At 45.5% G+C, this 22,190-nt stretch overlaps 1 protein-coding gene across 1 annotated transcript in view; it reads right to left on the bottom strand.

Moving 5' to 3' along the window:
• The window catches only part of CNTRL (centriolin), a 1,084,252-nt gene that overhangs the window by 658,738 nt on the left and 403,324 nt on the right, over positions 1 to 22,190 (bottom strand). Inside the window, exon 16 of the mRNA XM_085613596.1 lies at positions 15,691 to 15,836. Within this exon, the coding sequence (XP_085469722.1) occupies positions 15,691 to 15,836 (146 nt within the window). The remainder of the gene's footprint in view (positions 1 to 15,690; positions 15,837 to 22,190) is intronic.

Genomic DNA, 22,190 nt, shown 5'->3' with positions numbered 1-22,190 from the left:
ACCTCTCTAACCCCTAGAGTAGTCTCTTAGGATTCCACAGGGCCTTTGGCGCCCTCTATTCCACTTACTGCACTTTTTCTGAAGCTCCGACGCCGCTGGAGTCGTGTCGACGCCGTGAGGCGGTTCCGGTTCGATGTCGGCAGCCTCGGCACAATGTCAGTTCTTGACGACGCCGGTAGGCGGTTCCGGTTCGATGTCGGCGGCCTCGGCTCGATCTCGACCTCCGATTCGATGGCGTCGGGCAGTCTTGGCTCGATGTCGACTTCGGGCGGCTCCGGTCCGATGGCGACCTCAGTTTCGATGACGTCGGCCGGCCTTGGCTCGATGTCGACTTCCGGCGGCTCCGGAGTGCGATCTCCACTCCCGACCTCCGGCACGATTCTCTCAGGTTCCGGCGACTCCGGAGTGCGATCTCCACTCCCGACCTCCGGCACGCTTCACCTCGGTCTCCGGCGACTCCGGAGGGCGGACTTCACTCCCCCGTCGACGCCGCTCACTCGACCTCGGGTGACTTCCTCCTCGACCTCTGGTACTCTCCACGACCTCCGTCGGCGCCCTCTCTCGACCTCTGGCGGCTCCGGGTACGTCGTCTGCTTTTCCAGTCAGCGCCGCTTCTCCACCTCGGGCTCCAGGTCTCAGGCTTCTCGACGTCGGACTCCAGGGAAACCAGTATCCAGGTCAGGATCTTGCTGTTCTTGGATTCTAAGGCCTGTTCCTGCTGTCCAGGTCCTTAAGATGGTTTTTCTTGCTTCTTCCCACACAGGGCTCCAGGCTGGGCTCAGTCAGTAGGGACTAGTATCAAGGGTGGGTTTATGGACCCCACTCCAGGCACAAGTTTCCACCCCTGCTGCCTCACTCCTTCCTCCTTCAGGTTTCTGCTGCTCACTCTTCACCAGTCAGGTGCCAACTGCCAGCTCCAACTGCCAACTCTCTGTCTTAGCTTCCCAACATTCTAAACCGCCTCCAACTGTCACAGGGTTCTGGAATGTTCTGGAAGGTGCTAGTAGGTTCCAGTGGGTGCTGGTGATGTCACAGGTGGCCACCATTTTGTGCTCCAGGCCCTCAGACAGAAGTTTCAGGGGTAGATAAAATGGCTCCCTGAATCTGCAGCAACACTAAAAAGTCTGGTGGTTCCCAAAAAGGAAAAATTCAAACAGGGTTTGAGGCAAAAGTGGGACAAAATAAATAATGATGAGGAGGGACCACCCAAAGGGCTGACAGGTCTAACAATATCAGTACCAGTTTGAAGACAACAGCTTTTGGAACAAGCATTGGCATAGCCAATGGGTCTCGCCTTTGGGACCTTATAAGTGTTTAGCCAGAGCTATTGGCTTTGTCAATGTCTTTAAGCTATGTTGTAGAGCATTGTGGCTGCTGTGCAACATTTTGAAAAGTTATAATTAAAAAAAAAGTGTTATAAGCATTTGATATATAGCTAATACTCAGGACGCAATAGCTTATTTGATATACTTTCTGTTTCTGAGGTTTCTAACTGTTGTAAATAACCGCTACTACCCAATGTAATGGTACTCTGTTTACTTATTTATTCATTGTTAGTTGTGGAGTTGTGTGGCGCGATGTGCAGTTGAATTATATGGCTAAAGATTTTATATGGTAATGACTGTACTGGAATTATGTGGAGTGGGATTGAGAGTCATGGAGTGCAATTATGTGGAAGGGTATTTTATGCTGTGAAGTGGTATGTAGTGGAGTGTAATTATGTGGCATGATGTGAAATTCTGTGGTGGAGATTTGATGCATATGGTGTGTTGTGTAATTGTGTTATTGAGTTGAATTATGAATTGCACACATTTATTGGGGGTGGGCACACCCCATTCCCCCCGAGTTACACCCTTGCCTTTATTATGTAAATGGGTGGCCATAGATCCGAAAGATAAAACAAGCACTTGGCAATGTTTTGTTGACATTTAACAAGAGCTTTGAGCATTGTTAAATTGAGGAACATTAAAACAGATTAATTATAGGTCTGTGAGCCATCTAAAAAATAAAATAAAAAAACGAACAACCCTGATGATGACTGAAATAAGACTAAGGCAAAATGCTGCTCTGTACTTGATGTAGAAGGTAAGGACTAAGTAATGTTAGCAGGTCAGAGCAGCCTGGGATCCCATTATACCACATCCTAACTGTGACTGCACTGAGGTGACATCATTCACTTACGACATGTACGCAAGGTAGATGAATCCGAAGAGGTTGCAAAGTAAAGAGTCGCTATGGCCGATGACTAGGTACAGGGAGATGACAGTGATGATGGCTACGGAGAAGAAAGAATACAGGTTGACATGAAAGGGTTATTTAGTTTAGTTTTTCAATTGAAGAATTGGGAAAAGAGGGCTGTCACTGAAATTGGCACGTGCAGCATTTGAGTCATGTTCTCCACCGCAGGGGTACCAGTGCCCACCCTCCTCACCTCTGGCCTGGAAGTTCCGTGACAAGTTCACCTCCATATAGGGAAGCCCCTAAAGTGCTTTCCAAACCCTCCTTTGGCACTTCCCCTCCCACACGCACCAGGCTGGGCACGTACGAGGCAGTGCTGCCAGGCGCCCTCTCATGTGTGCACTCAGCTCGGCTCTCTATGCGCACACAGTGTCATGTTACGTTTAGAGGCATAACAGCCTCGGGACACGGATACAGACAGGTGCGGGTCGGCTTTGTGCTGACAAGCAGGTATGGACGGGTTGCACGAAGTTGGTCCCCCATTCATTTGCGCCCGATAAATCGCCGATTCTGATAGACGCCTGCAAGCGCCTGAGGCTTAATATCCATGTTGGTTTTTAAAAACATTATAATTCTTTTTATTGATGACAAAGTGGATTGTAGTACAGTCATTATTCATTTAGATGCATACAGAGATTGACACATACTCAGTAAACATTGCTTCATCACATCATATTATGTCTTGCTTCACTTATTTAGAGTCTCCTACCTATCCTGCTACTCACTACCCAAGGGGGAAGTGGCCCTTGAGCGAGGGGGCGTACAAATGTTCCCTTCGTATAAGTTCCACTTTGTTCCATACTAGGATCTATTTCTTGGGGCAGCCCCAAGATGCGTACACTGTCTTTTCTGTTATCATGCACCAATCCATATACGTCTTACATGCATTCACTGTTGGTGCCTCTTTAGCTATGTTTCGCTTGGCAACTATCATTCCCAGCGTCACCCAGATTTTATCTTTACTACTTAGGTCTGTAGGCTCCCAGATGTTTAGGAGGCACCTTTTAATCTTTGGTGCCATCTTTTTTCCAAATACATCTTCCATGCAGCGGAGCACCCCTACCCAATATATATAATACCGTATATACAATCCCTGAGTATGTGGATAAACGTACCCTCCAGGTTACACTGCACACACGGAATCTTCCCTGTATACCATTTTGACCAGAGCAGGGCCTGGTTTTTTAAATTTTTTTTAAATTTTTATTTTTATGTTTGAATTTTTTTTTTTTTGGACACCACTCACCCTAATGTGTTTTCGAATTGCGAATCGTTCTGTATGACTAAATATGTATAACAATTGATGAGTAATCCTAAGAAGATACAAGTGCAACATTAGTGTGAGTGGTGTCCAAAAAAATTTTTTAAAAAACAAAAAGTAAATAATAAGTAAGATACGACACAAAAATATCAAATTAAAAAGTTGTATAAGTGTCTATATAACTCGGATCTGTTTGGAAAATTAGGATGAAGTGAATAGACATCCCCTTCTGGTCATTTAAGGATGAAATGAATTGACACCACCTTCTGGTCATTTAAGGATAACGACCACGAAGTTCCATTCCTGTGTAACTATATGCACAAAGTATGGGGAAAATGTGTGATATTTTCACCAATATGTATTTGGTGATAAACAAGATGCAGTGGGATTATTAGCCGGTTTCGTGATATATACGCTCCACATCTCTTTCATAAGTAATTAAGCAATGTATTTTAAGAGACCATTAGCTGTAAACAACGAAATTCTATCTTGACCGTCATTATTGACCTAACATATGGGGGGTGGCAATAGTAGGCATTACCGCATCAAGTTTCAACAATACAGCAATTTATTTAAGTGTTAAGTGCAGTCTATCTGTACTTTTAGACTCAACAATGGATTAGATAAAATAAAATGTATTATTCTGCTAAATCATCCGTAACCAAGTATGTTGAACCGAAGAAAAGAAATAGAACTATGAGCACAGGAATGTAATTTAACTGTATGTATCCCTTTTTTATAGATTGATTGTACTTGATAGTGAGAGCTGTTTTAAAGTGTTGGTCCTGAAGAAGGTGTAACGTATTATATATCACACCGAAACGCGTCGACAAGAGGACACAATTGTATTTGTCGTTTTTATTTCACATTCTCATTTATTTTCTATTTTTAATGTTTTATTCTATGTTTGATCCAATTATGTGCAATTATTGATTAGAATTGTTAATATGAATTATTGTGAATGAATATAACGGTTGTGTTTTTATAATGAATGCTGTTTATAAAGATGTTTATTGCAATATATTAAACAGTCTTGGATACAATATTGTAATACAGTTTGAGATATAGGAATTTTTAATAAAAATAATATACCCTATTCCCGTGGTGCTATAGTCTTTAGATTTCTTGTCTTTGGTTCATTATACATTGTATATGATTTTATCGTAGGAGTCTTTTGAATAAACCCAAAAGGGAAGTCTTTTTGAATAATTTATGTACCCGGTCCCTTTTGGTTATACCTGGGAAACTCTATCCTTTTGTATTCATGTCTTTTAATAAGGCCTGAGTTTTCCCTTTTAGGACGGTGTTGGCGGATTCGTATATTTGTGTGACGTGCATGGCGAAATCGTCAGCTATCTGCTGCGAGTCATTTAGTGTTTCCTACGTTTCTGCAATGATTTCAGTGACTGGTCTATTCGCTTGGTCTCGCCTATCCAGCCATTCCAGTAATTTTCCTGCCTTATCTCTGACCTCGTATATTCTACTGAGAGTGGCTCTGTGGAGTGCTCTAGCAGCATCTGTGGCCAGGTCGTGATAGTCTTTCTTTTTCATATCTAACTTGTGTTTAACCTCACCTCTCAACCTTCCCTCCAAATATCTGTGTCGTTAATGTAAAGTCAGGCACCAGAATTGAAGCAGCATAACAAACAAGCCTGGGGCATTACAATACTCTTGCCCCATTGATGGCTTGCAGGATAATTTTGGAGAGACCAAGTCATTCAAGTAAACTGATATTTTTACCCAATGCCCATCCCTTCTGGCTACTATAAACCTTCAGACCCTGTTAAGGATTTGGGCTCAGTAGCCATTTGGTATGAATTTGAAGTTCATACCATTCACAGATATTCCTCTATATCCATTCTCAACAGGAAGGAGGGGATATATTTAGTCATTTACACAACCTCAAAGTCATAATGAGAAGCATAAATCTTCCTTCAAGGCTGAATCAAGTGTGCTTTTTGGGCTTGGGCATACTAAATGTGCCAAATCAAATGCCTATGACAAGCAATGTGTAACCCGTCTACTTCAAACAAGGTGCTCTGTGAGCTTTCTTGATAAAAACCATTTCAACAGAGCGGATAGGACTCATGGCCAGCTGTCGGGTGAGCGCTGGCCCTGTTCTAGTCAGCAGCTGTCATGGAAGATCAGCTGCATCACTTGCCTTACCCTAGTCTACAGTAGGCACGTCAGGCTAGCCTTGCTCCGAGTAGGCACTCATGGAAGGCCAAATTTCACGGTACACCGACAAGAGGCAGGGCAGACTTGAGTTTTAGTGGTCAGCAGCATTTGGGACAGGCACATTTTGTCAGTGTCAGCAGCAATAAACGCAGATCCTATTCTAGTTTATTAAACAACCTCACAAAGACTTCATAAGTAACAGACCTAGAGTGACTTGTCTGGTTAGTAGCACCATTTCCCTAGCTTGCAGCCGGTAGGACAACCTTACTGCAGACACGAAAATCAGGACACCCTCACTTTCCGACATAGCCAGGAGTAGACTCAAAATTAGGACACACTGAATCGCGTGGTGTCTTAACGACAGCAATTTAAGTCCTCATAACCCCCATTTTATTCTCAATCTTTTCCAATAGGCTTGAACATCTGCTTTAAGGATGCAGACATGGTGAAAGCTCTCCTTCTCCTGTATGTTGGCGAATGAGACACAACGATCAACAAAGAAAGAAAGCGCTTAGGTGTAGTGCTCCGTCATTTGGGGGGGATGAACCTGATCTATACTTTCCGACCAGCTCACAGTCTGCGAATTCAAGGGAATAAAAAGAGGGCCGGACTCCACGAGACAGAGCCCTGTAGGGCAGGTGACGTGTGACGGCCATCTTGAAATTACCACCACACTCTTGCAGTGCAGGACGCAGAGAACAAGAGTTGTACAAGAAGAACAGCATGTTACATTTTAAATTGTTTAAAATGTATTATTTGCTCACTTAGTATTGCAGAAGTGTATGGATTAGAAGTGTGAGAAAACATTCTCAAATTACATTTTGTATCTGGCTTAACGGCATTGTTGTGAGTATAACCTATACCTCAGCAAATAGTCACAAAGGTGCTTTGTAGTCTGTATAAATATTCAGTGTTTCCCTTTGAGGTTAAACCATTCCAAAATATAAGCACACATCAACAGTGTCTGACTAATTATTATATAGATTGCACCTTTAGCATCTGTATCTCTTGGGAGCTCTTCCTGGCTCAGCTCGTTTCTCCTCCGTCCCACCCCTTCAGTCGCCACATATTACTGCAAACGCCACACCCAGCGGTTGCAGCTCAAACAAGTTATTAAATGGATGCCACAATGGAAGTAGTGCTCCTTATAATTAAGCACTACTACAAGCCAGTTAAAAACAAGGGATCCGTTGAACGAGTAGTGGGAGGAGGCAGGGCTTTAGCGAGACACGAATAAGGCATTGTGGTGGCCAACCAAAAGCATCACTAGGCCATAACTCCAGGGAAGGCGCAAGACCACGAGAAGGTGGGACATAGAAGCAAATAATGTACTGAAAAGCAAGCTTTTCCAATTGACACTCTCCTTAACCAATAAGCAGCGATGGGTCAAACCCCACAATTTACATACATCACTTAATATTTGATTTCTGATGGGGGCCTTATTGCCTCTTCCTTTGAAAGATAGTAACAGGCAGGATAACTGCAACTAGTCTCTGCCTGACTTGCCTCAAATAGTTTTCCCTTACATGAGTGAAATATACAAAAAAACAATAAATGCTGTCCCCCCTACTCTACCCCTCATCAGGACATGCTGCTATGGGGGAAACATAGCAACCACATGGAGATGATGTAACTTTTCAGACACTCACCCCCAGTCACAGATCTGGGTTGAATCCATCATCATTCTTTAGCTCACTTCACCACCCCAGTTCAGACACAGCTATATGCAAATCAGTCTTGACCCTGTGCCTCATGGGAACAGTCCAGCCCAAACTGTCAAGCCATGCCTTCCCTGCACTGGAAACAAGCATCCTGGGACCGGTTTCGGGCTAACAGCCCTCATCAGCCAGGCTAGCTTGAATCCAGTGACAAAGTGAGCAAGGGACCCACATCAGGGCATACCCTGGCAACTTAGGGTGACCAAAGCAACCACAAGGAGATGATGGATGGAGCGCTGAAACTTTTCAGACACTCACGCCCAGTCACAGATCTTAGTTGAATCCATCATCGTTGTTTAGCTCTCTTCGCCACCCCAGTTCAGACACAGCTATATGCAAATCAGTCTTGACCCTGTGCCCCATGGGAACAGTCCAGCTCAAACTGACAAGTCATGTCTTCTCTGCACTGGAAACAAGCATCCTGGGACCGGTTTCAGGCTAACAGCCCTCGCCAGCCAGGCTAGCTTGTATCCAGTGTGAGAAAGTGGCTCTGTATATACTGTTCCCAAATAGGTACAGGGTGTACAGAGTCCACAGTCCCCAGAGGCTTGGCAGAGGCTAAAGTTAGATATAACCTTACTCTCTAAAGTGGTAGCTTGGTCGAGCAGTAAGGCAGTATCAGAGGACAGTGTAAAGCATTTGTTATACACACTCAGTCAGCAAATGGTCTCACACACTCAATAACTGAAGTCTAGGCCAATGGTTTATATATAAAAAATATATGCTTGTTTTATTTTAGAACCAACAATGGGTATTAAACTATACTTTCTCACAATGAGATGCTTTATATAAATACTTTTGCATTATGCAATTGACTTTTGTAAACAGTTACAAGTGGTTGCAATAGGCAACACTATTTTAAACACAATAATGCATTGAGTTCGATGTACGAACAATGGCTGAAACGTTGAAGGCGTAATATATGTAATGAGGAAATCATATGGTATTGCAGATATGGTTGAAAACTGAAAATGTTTAATAAAAATATTTTTTAAAAAAAAATGCATTGAGTTCAATGGAAGTTTCAAGTTATTTGCAACAGATTACTTTTAGGATTACTTTTGGAATTCCAGGACTGGATCCTATATTCAGTCCCGGGTTAGTACTCGGAATCAAGTGATAAAAGTCGACTTAATTACTGTGATGATTTTTAGACAATATTTTGCTATTTTAAAAGTTGACACTTAGAAAATATTTCATAGAAAACAGTCAATGATTCCCTATGGCAGGGTTATTGGGGGGAGGTCATGGATTGCTTGACCCACGTAACGGGGCGGGAATTGGGGGTGGAAATGGGAGTTTGCCTGCTGCTGTGGTTCCCCCACACTCCGCGCACGAAAGTCACGAGCAAGTTTTGCGACCTAGGGCTGGTGATGGCTAAAAGAGAAATTACCCTGCACTGGAAATCGAGAGCTGGCCCCAGCTTTGAGAGGTGGAGAACTACCTTCACGAAATGGGCGGGTAGCGAGGGTACACTCAGGCTGCAGCTAGCGCTGCGGGGAAATGATGAAAAAGCGTTGGCCATGGCACATGCATGGGAAGCATTAGTGGAGGACCTCCGAGGGTGGGGCGCAGAAGCAGAGGAGGGCATTGACGCACAGGAGCAGCTTGCAGCAGAGTAGCGGTGGAAAGGCTACTGACGGGTCACACGTGGGGGCGGGAGGGCTCCTCTTCTCCTTGCTGCTTGGCGCCTGATCATGGGGGTTGGGGGTGGCTCGCGGCCGCTCCCACGGCCACTCACGAGATGGACTTCTCACGGTACCTACGACTATGGCACACTGACTTGCGGGTGGGGGGAGGGAATATTTGTGTTTGGGGAGTGTTGGGGGGCAAAGCATTGATAGTTGGAAGTGGTCTGCACTGTACTATGTACTGGAGTATATTACTAGGAGAAGACCAATGATATGCTGGTCATTGCAGATGGCTATTGTGCTTGAATTATGCAATAAAAATTGTTTTTGCAAAAAAAAAAAAAAAAAAAAAAATGATTCCCTATGGCAGAAAATTCAAGTTGCAGGTATAGTATGTTCTCGTTACTTTTGTAATCCAGTTCTGGGTGCCTAGACTCAGTACTGGGACCTTTATCCAAAACAGATAAGTAATTACGTTTTCAGATATTATACGATTTTTAAGGAATATTTAAAGTTTGCAGAAATTGACACAGAAGAAATTTCACAGAAAAACAGTCAATGATTTTCTATGGGAGAAAATTGGGTTACTGGTAAATACAGTTGTAAGTATTTTTCAGAGTCAGTGCTGGGCACCAAGATCCAGCACTGGGAGCTCACCTAAGAGCAGGTGAGTATTTTCGTTTTCGTTACTCGGCTGATTTTTGGTGAATATTTTAAGATTTGAAAGTCCACACTTAGAAGAAATTTAAGGAAAAAGCCAGTCAATGTTACCCTATGAAGAAAATTGAGTTATCGGTTTAAAAGTAAGTACTCGACTGGCAGAGTTGAGGTTCTGGGCATAGACTCAGGGGTCCCCCAGGGTCAGGTAGGTACAGTTGGTTCACTCCCAGCGGCACTAGGGCGGCCGGGTGCAGAGAGAGTTAGGCCCAATGTTATCCTATGAAGGATAGGGGGGCCTTGGTTGGTGGCTGCTGACTGGCAAGCCACGCGGCTGTGGGAGCTGGGCTCCTGGTCACTTACTCAGGGCAAGTGGGGAAGTAGGTAGGTGTAGAGTTTTCACTGCCAGGGCCACTCGGGCGGCTGGGTGCAGAGTGCTTTTGAGCCTTCGGGCGCTCAATTGATTTCAATGGGAATTCTCCGGTTTAGAAAAAGACTGCAAGCTCGGGGACGAGGACTCTTCAGGTGCCACCACCACTTCGAGAGGTAAGTTGGGTAGTTGGAGGATAGGTAGGTACCCCGGGATTGGGCACAGGCGGCCGCGGGGCGCTGCGTGCAGGGGTGCCTTTTGGTGTCGGGAAATCTTACCCTCTGTTGATCGCGGTAGGGGGGGCACCTTGTTTTGAGGCTGCAGGCTTCTTCAGGAGTGTCGAGGGAGGTCCTTGGGTGCCGGACTCGGGGTCACAGTCGCCGTGGGGTTGTGCTCGTGGTCTTTGTTCACTCCGGCAAAGGCCAGGCTTGGCTGGTCCACAGTGTGCTGGGTTCGCGGTTCCGGGCTGCTGCCAGGGATTAGAAATAGGTTTTGAGTAGAGCCTCTACTCATGGGAGTCCCAGGGGTTTAGAGTCAAAAGGTAGCCAGGTCCTCCGGGGTTTGTGAGGTTGCTGGCCACAAGAGATGCCGGGTTTGGAGCAGGAGCAGGTTCGAGGATCGACAGGCCGGTAGGGCTGGCGCCAAAGCAGTTGGTGTCTTCCTCTTCTTAGCAGCTGCAGGGCAGGTCTTCTTTCTTCTAGCTCTTCTTCGGATTTCGGAATCTGGGGAAGGAAGGTTCAGGGTGCCCCTAAATACTAGAATTAGGGGCGTTACAGGTAGGTGAAGGGCAGGGACCAATGGCTCCCTGTCCTGGGGTGGGTACACCCCCTATCCTGCCTCTCTCCTGTGGGAGGGGGGGGGGCAGTAGCCTAGTCTTGATAGGGTAGGGCTTCCCATCTCCAAGATGGCGAGAGCCCGGGATGTGCTTCACCTCGCCTCCCCCACCTGAGGGGTGGGGTTGGCAGGCTGGCACATCCCCTGTCCTTATTTGGGGTTTCCGGCCAAGCTTCCCGCCAGAGTGGGAGGTTGCAGTGGCCTGGGGAAGCTCACAGAGGCGGCATGCCTTTGAAGCTTCCCCCTGCCCATCCATGGGGGAGGAGATTTAGCACCTCGCCCAGGATGTGCATTGTTGCAGGCCCAGGAGAGCAGGGGCTCTCCTACCCAGGGGTCCAGCAACATGTCTGCTGTGTGGCAGCCTCAGAACAGACGTGGATTGTAGGTTAGGTTTTAGGGGGCATCTCTAAGATGCCCTCTGGGGTGCTTGGTACATTAAATCCCACACTGGCATCAGTGTGGGTTTAATGTGCTGAGAAGTTTGATACCAAACTTCTCAGTCTTCAGTGCTGCCTTTATGGTGCTGTGGAGTTTGTGTTTGACGGGCTCTCAGCACCATGTACTCTTAAATGGCAGCCCTGCACTTACAGTGCCCAGGAATGGACCTGGGTACTGTAGGGGCACAGGGCTCCTGCTCCTGTGCCCACACCATTGGCATAGGGTACCCAGCTAGAGGCGTGGCTGATGTATGCCATGGCAGTTTAGGTGATGGGCATGGCACACAGGGATGTGTGCCATGTCGACTCTTTGTTTGGTCTTGCACCCAGACACCCAGCCTGCAAGGGCAGTGTGTGTGTGTAAGGGTACAGGGCCTTTAAGGGTGGCACAATGAGTGCTGCAGCCCTTAGAGGCCTTCCCTGGTCACAAGGCCCTGGGTACTTAGGGTACCATTTACCAGGGGCTGACATTTGGCCAGGGTTTGCCAATTTGGGTTTTGTGTTTTTAGGGAAGGAACATAGGCCCTGGGCACCTGATTGGCAGGAGTCCAGGGTACACTCAGTCAAAGTACATTCAGCAATTCAGCAAAAAGTGGGGGCATACCATGCAAGAAAGATGGCACTTTCTCACATCCAGTGGCAAAGTGAGCAAGGGACCCACATCTGGGCATACCCTGCCAACTTAGGGCGAACTGAGGTGGCAAAGTGAGCTAAAGAATGATGATGGATTCAACCCAGATCTGTGAATGGGGGTGAGTGTCTGAAAAGTTTCAGCGCTCCATCCATCATCTCCTTGTGTTTGCTTTGCTATGGGGAAACATGGTCTTTCAATCTCTTGCCTAATCAAGGGCCAAGAAGCAATCTAACAGAATATACTTTTCTTTTACAGCCACGGCCCACCATTCCCTCAGACTCTCAGTTATTTTGTTTTTACTCTTCAATATTTCCAATTCCTCAGGAGTGACAACGTATACCATGTCTTCAAAGGGAGCATGTCGGTATATTTAATTTTATGGGAAGGAGGCACCATGATCTCACATGTTTACTAATAAGAATATGCTGTTCCCTTCCCTCCTTTTCAACTCCTCCATTCAGTCAGAACATTTAAGCTCCTGTCATGGAAGACCTCAGTGTCTCTCGCTGGCGCTACGATGATCTGAGAGAGTGTTGGTCTGACGAAATGCCAGCAATTAAAGTATTATCCGTGCATGTGAGAGGCACCGCCTAACAAGATAGAGTTTAGAGCTGGATAAGAGATATAAAAGCAGCTTCACAGCCGCCAGGCTACTAGAAAATCACAGAGTAACTCAGTGGCCCACAGCCTTCATTGGAAACATCTTTTGTGAACCAATTGTCCAGGTACATAAAAGACTGGACATTTTGTCATCTTAAATGTGGTAATACCAGAGCCAGCACCATTGTGAATAATCTAGGCGCTGACATCAGGTCAAAAGGAAAAATGTGGAATTACAACACAAGATGCAAGGACTTTGGTTGCCGGCAACCAGGACTCTAGTAAGCCTGCGGATAAAATCCAGCCCCCTTCTAATGCTCTGTTAGAATCTGCATTAAAGATAATATTCAGAATTTATCTTGGTCAGAAACATGGTGAGTGTCCTTATGTCAGAAAATGAACTTTTTTGGGATAGAAACGTATTTTGAGTAAAATTATGTAGGCCATTCTGACAGATACACCATGTTTATTTAATAACATTTAACACACAGAAAGCTTCTACCTAATAGGCTGCACCTCTTCATTGCAATATGCAGGACCAAATGCTCTGAAGTTAGCCTTTCCTATACAAGAACAACCACTGATTCAGGAGTCGTCTTGCCTGAGCGGGTTATCACTGTTACTTTGCATGAGCCACAGAAATCAGGGTGGCCAAAGCCCAAATTATAATCTCCCCTCACACCTGTCTCCATCAAATTTAGGTTTACTATACTGATATATATATGGTTCAGAAAAGTCTGGTTCTTACCAAACCTGGGTCTAGAATAAAGGTTTAGAACCACTTGATCACTGACAAATCTAATGATATTGGTGGCTTTCTTGACCCTTTAAAGTTCTCCAAAGTATGACATACTTTTTTGCTATTTAAAAGTAAGGCCAAGAGTTTTAACCACTCATCATAAAACAAGCTGGCCAAATGCAACTTGTATTGCTTGCTCAAGGCAGACAGAGCTAAAAATCCTACCTACAGTGTACAAAAACTCAAAGAAATGCAAAGGTATGGACTGGATTACACTGGTCCACCAGATATCATATGCTTCAGTGCTTCAACCTGTTCTTAATGCGTTTTTCCAACTGCTGTGAAAGGCTATACTGGAATGGGACTGTGTGGCTAAATCCATTAGGCCCAGTGCTCCTGCATCCGAATTTACTGGGTGTAAGAACACGGAGTTTGATTTTACCAGACGCACCTCGGCACCCAGTAAAGTCTTCTTGCCTCTGGGAAGAGGCTACACGCACAGGCACGGCCTGAACCTCAACCTACCTTTCCTTCAACAAGAGGGGAGCATGGAAATTCCACCTAGTAGTCGTAAAGCATATGCTGCCCGTCCACAGCTCCCTGACACCACCCACTATTGACACCTTCCCTCCTATATACAGCGAGAAACGGGAGCAAAAAAGTGCATGGAATCAAAGATAATCAGTTGGAAAAGGACCTAGTATTCCCAGTCTGCATGAATATTTCCCATTCAGTGGACTCCAAGTCATTTCTATGATGCAGGAGTGCAATCACGAAGAAGGATCAGCGAGTCCAGCCTGGTAACTCTGTGATCCGAGCATTGTGTAACTCGTAATTGGGCACCATGTACTTGCTGCAGTCACCAATCAAAGGGACAAATACATATAGGCACACACCTTTATTATCATAGAACTTATGGGTCTGTACTTGCTCAAAACAGACCTGGAGATTTGTGGGGGCGAAAGCAGTGTTTTACTAAACACCATCTATTTACTTTTTAAAGTCTGATCTTTTGTCCACTGGGCCCTTTGAAAAGAATATCTGCCATTTAATCATGCACTTCCACCTTCAAGCGGTTACCAATCCGAAGTGGAAGAGGGCGTTTTGAGACAGCCATGTAGGTGTGATCATCCGCTGGGGCAATTTAAATGTGTACACTTTTAGTTGAAGCACCCAATGTACTGGTACCCTGACTCTTCATCCGCCTCATGCTGCATAAACATATCACAACAGGATTATTAATTTTTAGAACTGGTTCCTTTGTGCCTTACCAAGTACCAAAATATATACTGCAGAAAAGGCAGCAGTTGTGTCGTCGACTGTAGTCGAGTCAGCACTGCCCAACATCAGACTCCACCAAGCAATGCCAGACATCAGGCTCCACCCTGCCAACTCGAGCCAAAATACTGTAAAATAGGTTACTGGGGAAATCAGTCTGCCATTAGCAAACATTACAACCAGAAGTCATGCCAGACTGACTTGTGCGCTACATAATTAATTCAGTATGCATGCACTGTAATGGAAACAGACGAAATAAAAAGTAATAGACTAACTGTCAAAGGTTAAAGGCTTTAGAGCAGTGATTCCCAACCTGTGGGTCGTGACGTGGTTTTTGGTGGGTCACAATAGTCCACGCAGTAACTAAAGATGCCTTTAAATTATTTATTTATCTTGTCACATTTGTTGCATTTCAAAGACAAAGGTCAAATGTCAGGCTTTGCCTTCTGACAAATTGTTGCTTATGTTTTAGAACACAGGGATTGGTGTTTACAAACGTCTCTCACTTTTCAGTCAGAGAAAGAAAGTAAAGTGAACTATGTGACAATCTTGCTGGGGTACAGCGAGTTTGAAAGGAAAGGCTGTAGGATGTAATTTTTTGTAACACATCAAAATGTGAATATCTGGAAATGAACTGCATACATTCAGAAAGTAGGAAAGCAAAAATTAAGCATTTTTTTTATGTAATTATGAAGTGTGATGGAAACAAAGATTTTAATAGGCTCATGACTTGGTGATGCACAAATGATGTAGGATTACAACTTGATGATGGACACTCGATGTCCATACAATACCATTTATGTGCAATATATTGTTATCAGCAAAACTGCATGTCCGTGAAAATTAAGTGGCCTTTGAATGGAAAATGTGTACTCTGTAAATGACAGTGTTGTCATACAATGGTTTAGGTGCATTAAAAAACCACTCGCCTCATGTCCATTAAAGCCAGGTGGGTCGTGAAAGTTTGTCAGTCTAAAAACATTTGGTTCGTTGTTTTTAAAAGCTTGGTCTGCATGGCTTTAGAGGATCCCAGTCTTCATTTTTTATCAATATATTTTTTGTTTCTTATCTTTAATTAAAGAGATATATTAAACTGCATTATTTATTCAACTTACTTGAGCTCTCCAACTCCGGTCTGAAGTTTCCTTTTAAGCTCAGCCACACGAGCTGTCACTTGATCAGGGTGAATTAGGTCATTAGCAGCCTGGTCTCGCTGACGATGTAACTCCTTAAGTTGATTGCTTAATGTGTCATTATCGCCCTACAAAAAAATTATACATGTTTCAGACTGCAGTACTCCAGAGCAAGAATCACAATTCTGTGCCACTTTGATATCAGACATCAAACATGTGTTAATAAAAGACTCGTGCTAATACAGAGTAAAGAAATGTATCATGTTTTAGAACACTGCACTTAATTCTTCTGTTTCAATATTTATTAAACTAAATAATCAAGTTTTAAGAAATGATTGAGGTAATTTATTGATTTGAACCACAATCACTTTTTGTCTCACATTGTAGGCAAAAAGTACTGAAAGGAGAAATAAGAAGATTTTTTGAAATTAGCAAATATATTTATCTCCTGATTTCAAACCAGTAATGGCATCAACTTTAAACTATGAAAAGAGGAGTGAAAGTAACTCCACTCTAGCTCCACGTTTCAGGTAGAAAACTATTGTGGTGTTGTAGGATCAAATGTACACGAAATTCCCTAGAAGGGGTGAGATTAGAGACGAAGGATCTAACTTGATAGTCTTCAGGTCCAATACGTCTATATAGAGCCTATTTTGGGTATCGTCAAATTCTCACTAACAAGCCTGCTGAAAAAGCAGTGAAACACAAAGAGAGAGCATCTGTTACCAGAGTGACCACTGGCCATGGCAGATCAAAGATTCCCCCAAAGGAATGTGATTCAGTACAGGCCACACTTAATGATTCTGCAGTGGTGGGTAAATACCAACACCCAGTTTCAAAGGGACTCCTAGGATTGACTCCAGTGGAAGCAATGGGTCTAATACGAGATTACATCCTGAGGTATGAGAAAAATGCAGGCCGCTGTGAGTCTTAAAAGCTTCAGGAACCAGGCAGTTTGAAGGGAAGGAGAATGAAGGAAAGAGGACCATCACCTCTGCTAAGCCCTGTACCTCGCCAACCCTGACTAGGAAGTCACAACTACACTAATGAATTGGATCTTCCTCGATGGAATGGAGCAGAGTAGACCTCTTGTTGGTGTTACAGGAATACATCAGGTTTGCCAAAATCATGCCAAATAGAAAGGAATATGCTACTTACCAGTATGCATCAGTTCTTGGCATGTAGAGCTGCAGATCTACACACTTTTGCATAGATCGCCATCTGGTGTTGGGCCCGGATGTTTGCAGTTTGTTTTTCCTCTTGGAAAGTCTTTGGAAGTCACGAGGTCGGTGACTCCTCCCTTGGTTCGTATTGCGCATGGGCTTCGGCTCCATCCTCAGATTGTTTTTCGCCAACAGGGAAAGATGGAGCGTAGTAATAACAGTGAAGAAACCCATGTGTGTTTTATCTAAATAAGATAGACTGGAACAGATACAGGTAGCCGGGGAGGCGGGTGGGCGTGTGTAGATCTGCAGCTCTACATGCCAAGAACAGATGCATACTGGTAAGTAGCATATTCCGTTCGAGGCATATGTGCTGCAGATTACACACTTTTGCATAGACTATATAGCAGTTCCCAACCTTAGCGGCGACCACCGGTATCTGTTGCAGTGGTTTGAAATAGTGTTTTTAGTACAGCCTGGCCCACACTAGCTTGTTGCTTGGTTCGCACATCTACACAGTAATGTTTAGTGAAAGTGTGCGGTGTTGACCATGTAGCTGCCTTGCAGATATCATCTAATGGGATGTTTCCTAGAAAAGCCATAGAAGCCCCTACCTTTCTTGTAGAGTGGGCTTTAGGGGGAACAGATAGCGTGCGTTTTGCTTTGTGGTAGCAAATCTGTATGCATTTTACAATCCACCTAGCTATCCCTGATTTAGAGATGGGGTTGCCTTTATGAGGTGGAGAGAAAGAGACAAACAGTTGCTTTGTCTTTCTGAAAGGTTGTGTTGTAGAGCCCTTTCTGCAACAGTTTGAGATTGCGAGAAAAAAAACGGTAATTCTACCGATTGGTTTAGATGAAAGGGTGAGATGACTTTGGGTAGGAATTTTGGGTTGGTACGGAGGACAACCTTGTTCGGGTGCATTTGGAGAAAAGGTTCCTGTATAATAAGTGCGTGTATCTCACTGACCCTTCTAAGGGAGGTGATGGCTACAAGGAAAGCTGTTTTCTATGTGAGGAATTGCAGTTCTCATTTATGCAAAGGTTCGAAAGGCGGTCCCATTAGCCTTGTGAGAACTATATTTAAGTTCCACACAGGTGAGGGTGGCACTCTGGGGGGAATTATTCGTTTTAGGCCTTCCATGAAGGCTTTAATGGCAGGCACTCTGAAAAGTGATAGGTGCTGTCTGTTTTGTAGGTAAGCGGCAATTGCTGCGAGGTGTAGCCGAATGGATGTATATGCTAGGTTACATCTTTGTAGATGGAGTAAGTAGCATATGATATGCTGTATGGATGTGTCTATAGGGTTAATTGTGTTGTTATGGCAATAAACAACAAATCTTTTCCACTTGGCAGCGTAGCAGGCTCTAGTGGTAGGGCGCCTAGCTTCTCTGATAACGTTCATACAGTCTGGGGGAAGGTTAAGGTATCCGAATTCTAGGATCTCAGGAGCCAGATCGCAAGGTTGAGCTGAGCTGGGTCCGGGTATCTGACCTCTCCATGGTTCTGGGTTAGGAGGCATGGTGAGAGGTGTAACTTTTGGTGTGGCACTACCGAGAGTTCCAGCAGCGTGGTGTACCACAGTTGTCTGGCCCATGTTGGAGCTACTAGAATCAGTGTGAGGGAGTGCTGTTGTAGCTTTCGTACCACTAATGGAATTAGTGGGAGAGGTGGAAAGGCATACGCAAATTTGCCTGACCAGTTCATTCATATTGCATTGCCTTTGGACAATGGGTGTGGGTATCTGGCGGCGAAGCTTGGGCATTTTTTGTTTTCGTGGGTGGCGAATAGGTCTATCTGTGGATGCCCCCATGTGAGAAAGTGCCATCTTTTTTACATGGTATGCCCCCACTTTTTGCTAAATTGCTGAATGTACTTTGATTAAGTGTACCCTGGACTCCTGCCAATCAGGTGCCCAGGGCCTATGTTCCTTCCTTAAAACACACAAACTCCAAATTGGCAAATCCTAGCCACATGTCAGCCCCTGGTAAATGGTACCCTAGGTACCCAGGGCCTTGTGGCCAGGGAAGGCCTCTAGGGGCTGCAGCACTCGTTGTGCCACCCTTAGAGGCCCTGTACCCTTACACACACACACTGCCTTTGCAGGCTGAGTGTCTGGGTGCAGGACAAAACAAAGAGTCGACATGGCACACATCTCTGTGTGCCATGCCCATCACCTACACTGCCAAGGCATACATCAGTCACCCCTCTAGCTGGGTGCCTTACGCCTATGGTGTGGGCACAGGAGCAGGAGCCCTGTGCCCCTACAGTACCCGGGTCCATTCCTGGGCACTGTAAGTGCAGTGCTGCCATTTAAGAGTACATGGTGCTGAGAGCTCGTCAAACACGAGCTCCACAGCACCATAATGGCAACACTGAAGACTGGGAAGTTTGGTATCAAACTTCTCAGCACATTAAACCCACACTGATACCAGTGTGGGATTTAATGTACTAAGCACCCCAGAGGGCATCTTAGAGATGCCCCCTTACAGCTGACCTACAATCCACGTCTGCTCTGAGGCTGCCCAGGCTGCCACACAGCAGACACGTTGCTGGACCCCTGGGTGGGAGAGCCCCTGCTCTCCCGGGCCTGCAACAATGCACATCCTGGGTGAGGTGAGAAATCTCCTCCCCCAGGATGAGCAAAAGGGAAGCTTCAAAGGCATGCCGCCATTTGGAGTTTCCCCAGGCCACTGCAACCCCCCACTCTGGCGGGAAGCTTGGCCGGAAACCCCATACAAGGACAGGGGATGTGCCAGCCTGCCCACCCCACCCCTCAGGTGGGGGAGGCGAGGTGAAACACATCTCCGGGCTCTCGCCATCTTGAAGATGGGAGGCCCTACCCTATCAGGATTAGGCTACTGCCCCCCTCCCACAGGAGAGAGGCAGGATAGGGGGTGTACCCACCCCAGGACAAGGACCCATTGGTCCCTGGCCTTCACCTACCTATAACGCCCCTAAATCTAGTATTTAGGGGCACCCTGAACCTTCCTTCCCCAGATTCCAGATTCGAAAAACTACAAGAAGAGCAAGAAGAACAAAGACCTGCCCTGCAGCTGCTAAAAAGGGAAGAAGACACCAACTGCTTTGGCCCCAGCCCTACCGGCCTGTCGACTCCCGGACCTGCACCAGCGCGGCATCTCTCGTGGCCAGCAACCTCACCAAACCCCGGAGGACCTGGCTACCTTTTGGCTCTAAGCCCCTGGGACTCCCATGAGTAGAGGCTCTACTCAGAAACCTATTTCTAACCCCTGGCAGCAGCCCGGAACCGCGAACCCAGCACACTCTGCACCAGCCAAGCCTGGCCAGTGCCGGAGTGGACAAAGACCCTGAGGACGACCCCACGGCGACTGTGACCCAGAGTCCGGCACCCAAGGACCCCCCTCGACATTCCGGAAAAAGCCTGCAGCCTCAGGACAGAGTGCCACCCCAACCGCGATCAACAAGAGGGTAAGATTTCCGACATCAAAAGGCACCCCTGCACCCGGCGCCCTGCGGCCCCCTGTGCCCAATCCCGGGGTACCCACCTAACCTACAACTACCCAACTTACCTCTCGAAGTGGTGGTGGCACCTGAAGCATCCTCGTCCCCGAGCTTGCAGCCTTTTTCCAAACCGGAACATTCCCATTGATTTCCATTGAGCGCCCGACGGCTCAAAAGCACCCTGCACGCAGCCGCCCGAGTGGCCCTGGCAGTGCAATCTCTACACTAGCCTACTTCCCCACTTGCCCTGAGTGAGTGACCAGGAGCCCAGCTCCCACAGCCGCGTGGCCTGCTAGTAAGCAGCCACCAAACCAGGCCCCCCTAGTCCTCATAGGCTAACATTGGGCCTAACTCTCTCTGCACCCGGCCGTCCTGAAACCGCTGAGGGTGAACTGACTGTACCTACCTGACACTGGGAGACCCCCGAGTCTATGCCCAGAACTTCAACTCTGCCAGTCGAGAACTTACCCTTAAACCGCGATCTTCATTTTTCTCATAGGGTAACATTGGCTGGCTTTTTCTTGGAAATTCTTCTAAGTGTGAACTTTACAAAACTCAAAATATTCACCAAAAATCAGCCGAGTACCAAAAACTAATTTACTCACCTGCTCTTAGGTGAGCTCCCAGTGCTGGATCTTGGTGCTTAACACTGACTCTTAAAAGTACCCACAACTACACTTACCTTTAACTCCTTTTTCTTCCATAGGAAACCATTGACTGCTTTTCTGTGAAATTTCTTCTAAGTGTTGATTTCTGCAATCTTGAAATATTCTTTTAAAATCGTACAATTTCTGCAAACGTAATTACTTACCTGTTTCTGATAAAGACCCCAGTGCTGAGTCTAGGTACTCAGACCTGGATTACAAAAGTAACGATAAAGTACTCTACCTGCAACTTGAATTTCTTGCCATAGAGATCCATTGAATGTTTTCTTTGAAATATTTTCGAGTGCCAACTTTTGAAATAGCTAAATATTATTTAAAAATCAGTACAGTAATTAAGTCGACTTTCACCACTTGATTCTGAATATTGTCCCAGGGCTGGATCTAGGAGCCAGACATGGAATTCCAAAAGTAATCTGAAAAGTAATTTATTACAAATAACCTGAATTTACCATTGAGCTCAATGCATTGTTATGTTTAGGAAATAGGATTGTTTATTGCAACCAACTGTGACTATTTACAAAAATCCATTGCTTATTGCAAAAGTATTTATATTCAACCTCTCATTCTGAGAAAGTATATTTTTATTCCCTTTGTGGTTCTAAAGATAAAACAAGCATATATTTTATATATATAAACCATTGGCCTAGAGTTCAGCTATTGAGTGTGTGAGACCATTTGCTGACTGAGTGTGTACAACAAATGCTTTACACTGTCCTCTGGTACTGCCTTACTGCTCGACCAAGCTACCACTTTAGAGAGTAAGGTCATACCTAACTTTAACCTCTATCAGCCCCTGGGGGACTGTGGACTCTGTACACCCTGTACCTATTAGGGAACAGTATATACAGAGCCACTTTCTCACACCCCACATCTGAAAGAACGGGTGAAGAACCTGCGGGTGAAGTTCCCACTCGTGGAACTGCTGCGTCTGTCTGCTGAGCAGATCTGCCATGGTGTTTTGGACTCCTGGGACATGCTGGGCTAGGAGAAAGATTTTGTGTGGAATTGCCCATCTCCATATGCTCTGTGCTAGTTGAGAGAGCTGTGGTGAGTGTGTGCCGCCTTGTTTTTGGATGTAGTACATGGCGGTCATGTTGTCTGTGCGGATAAGGACTGCCTTGCCTAAAATCTGTGTGTGAAAGGATTTTAGGGCTAGAAAGATTGCCAGTAA

This window comes from Triturus cristatus, chromosome 1_2, assembly GCF_964204655.1.
Source record: "Triturus cristatus chromosome 1_2, aTriCri1.1, whole genome shotgun sequence".
Classification (NCBI taxonomy): Eukaryota; Metazoa; Chordata; class Amphibia; order Caudata; family Salamandridae; genus Triturus; species Triturus cristatus.
Note: the sequence above shows the minus strand (reverse complement) of the source record. Positions and strands in the feature narration are given on the sequence as shown.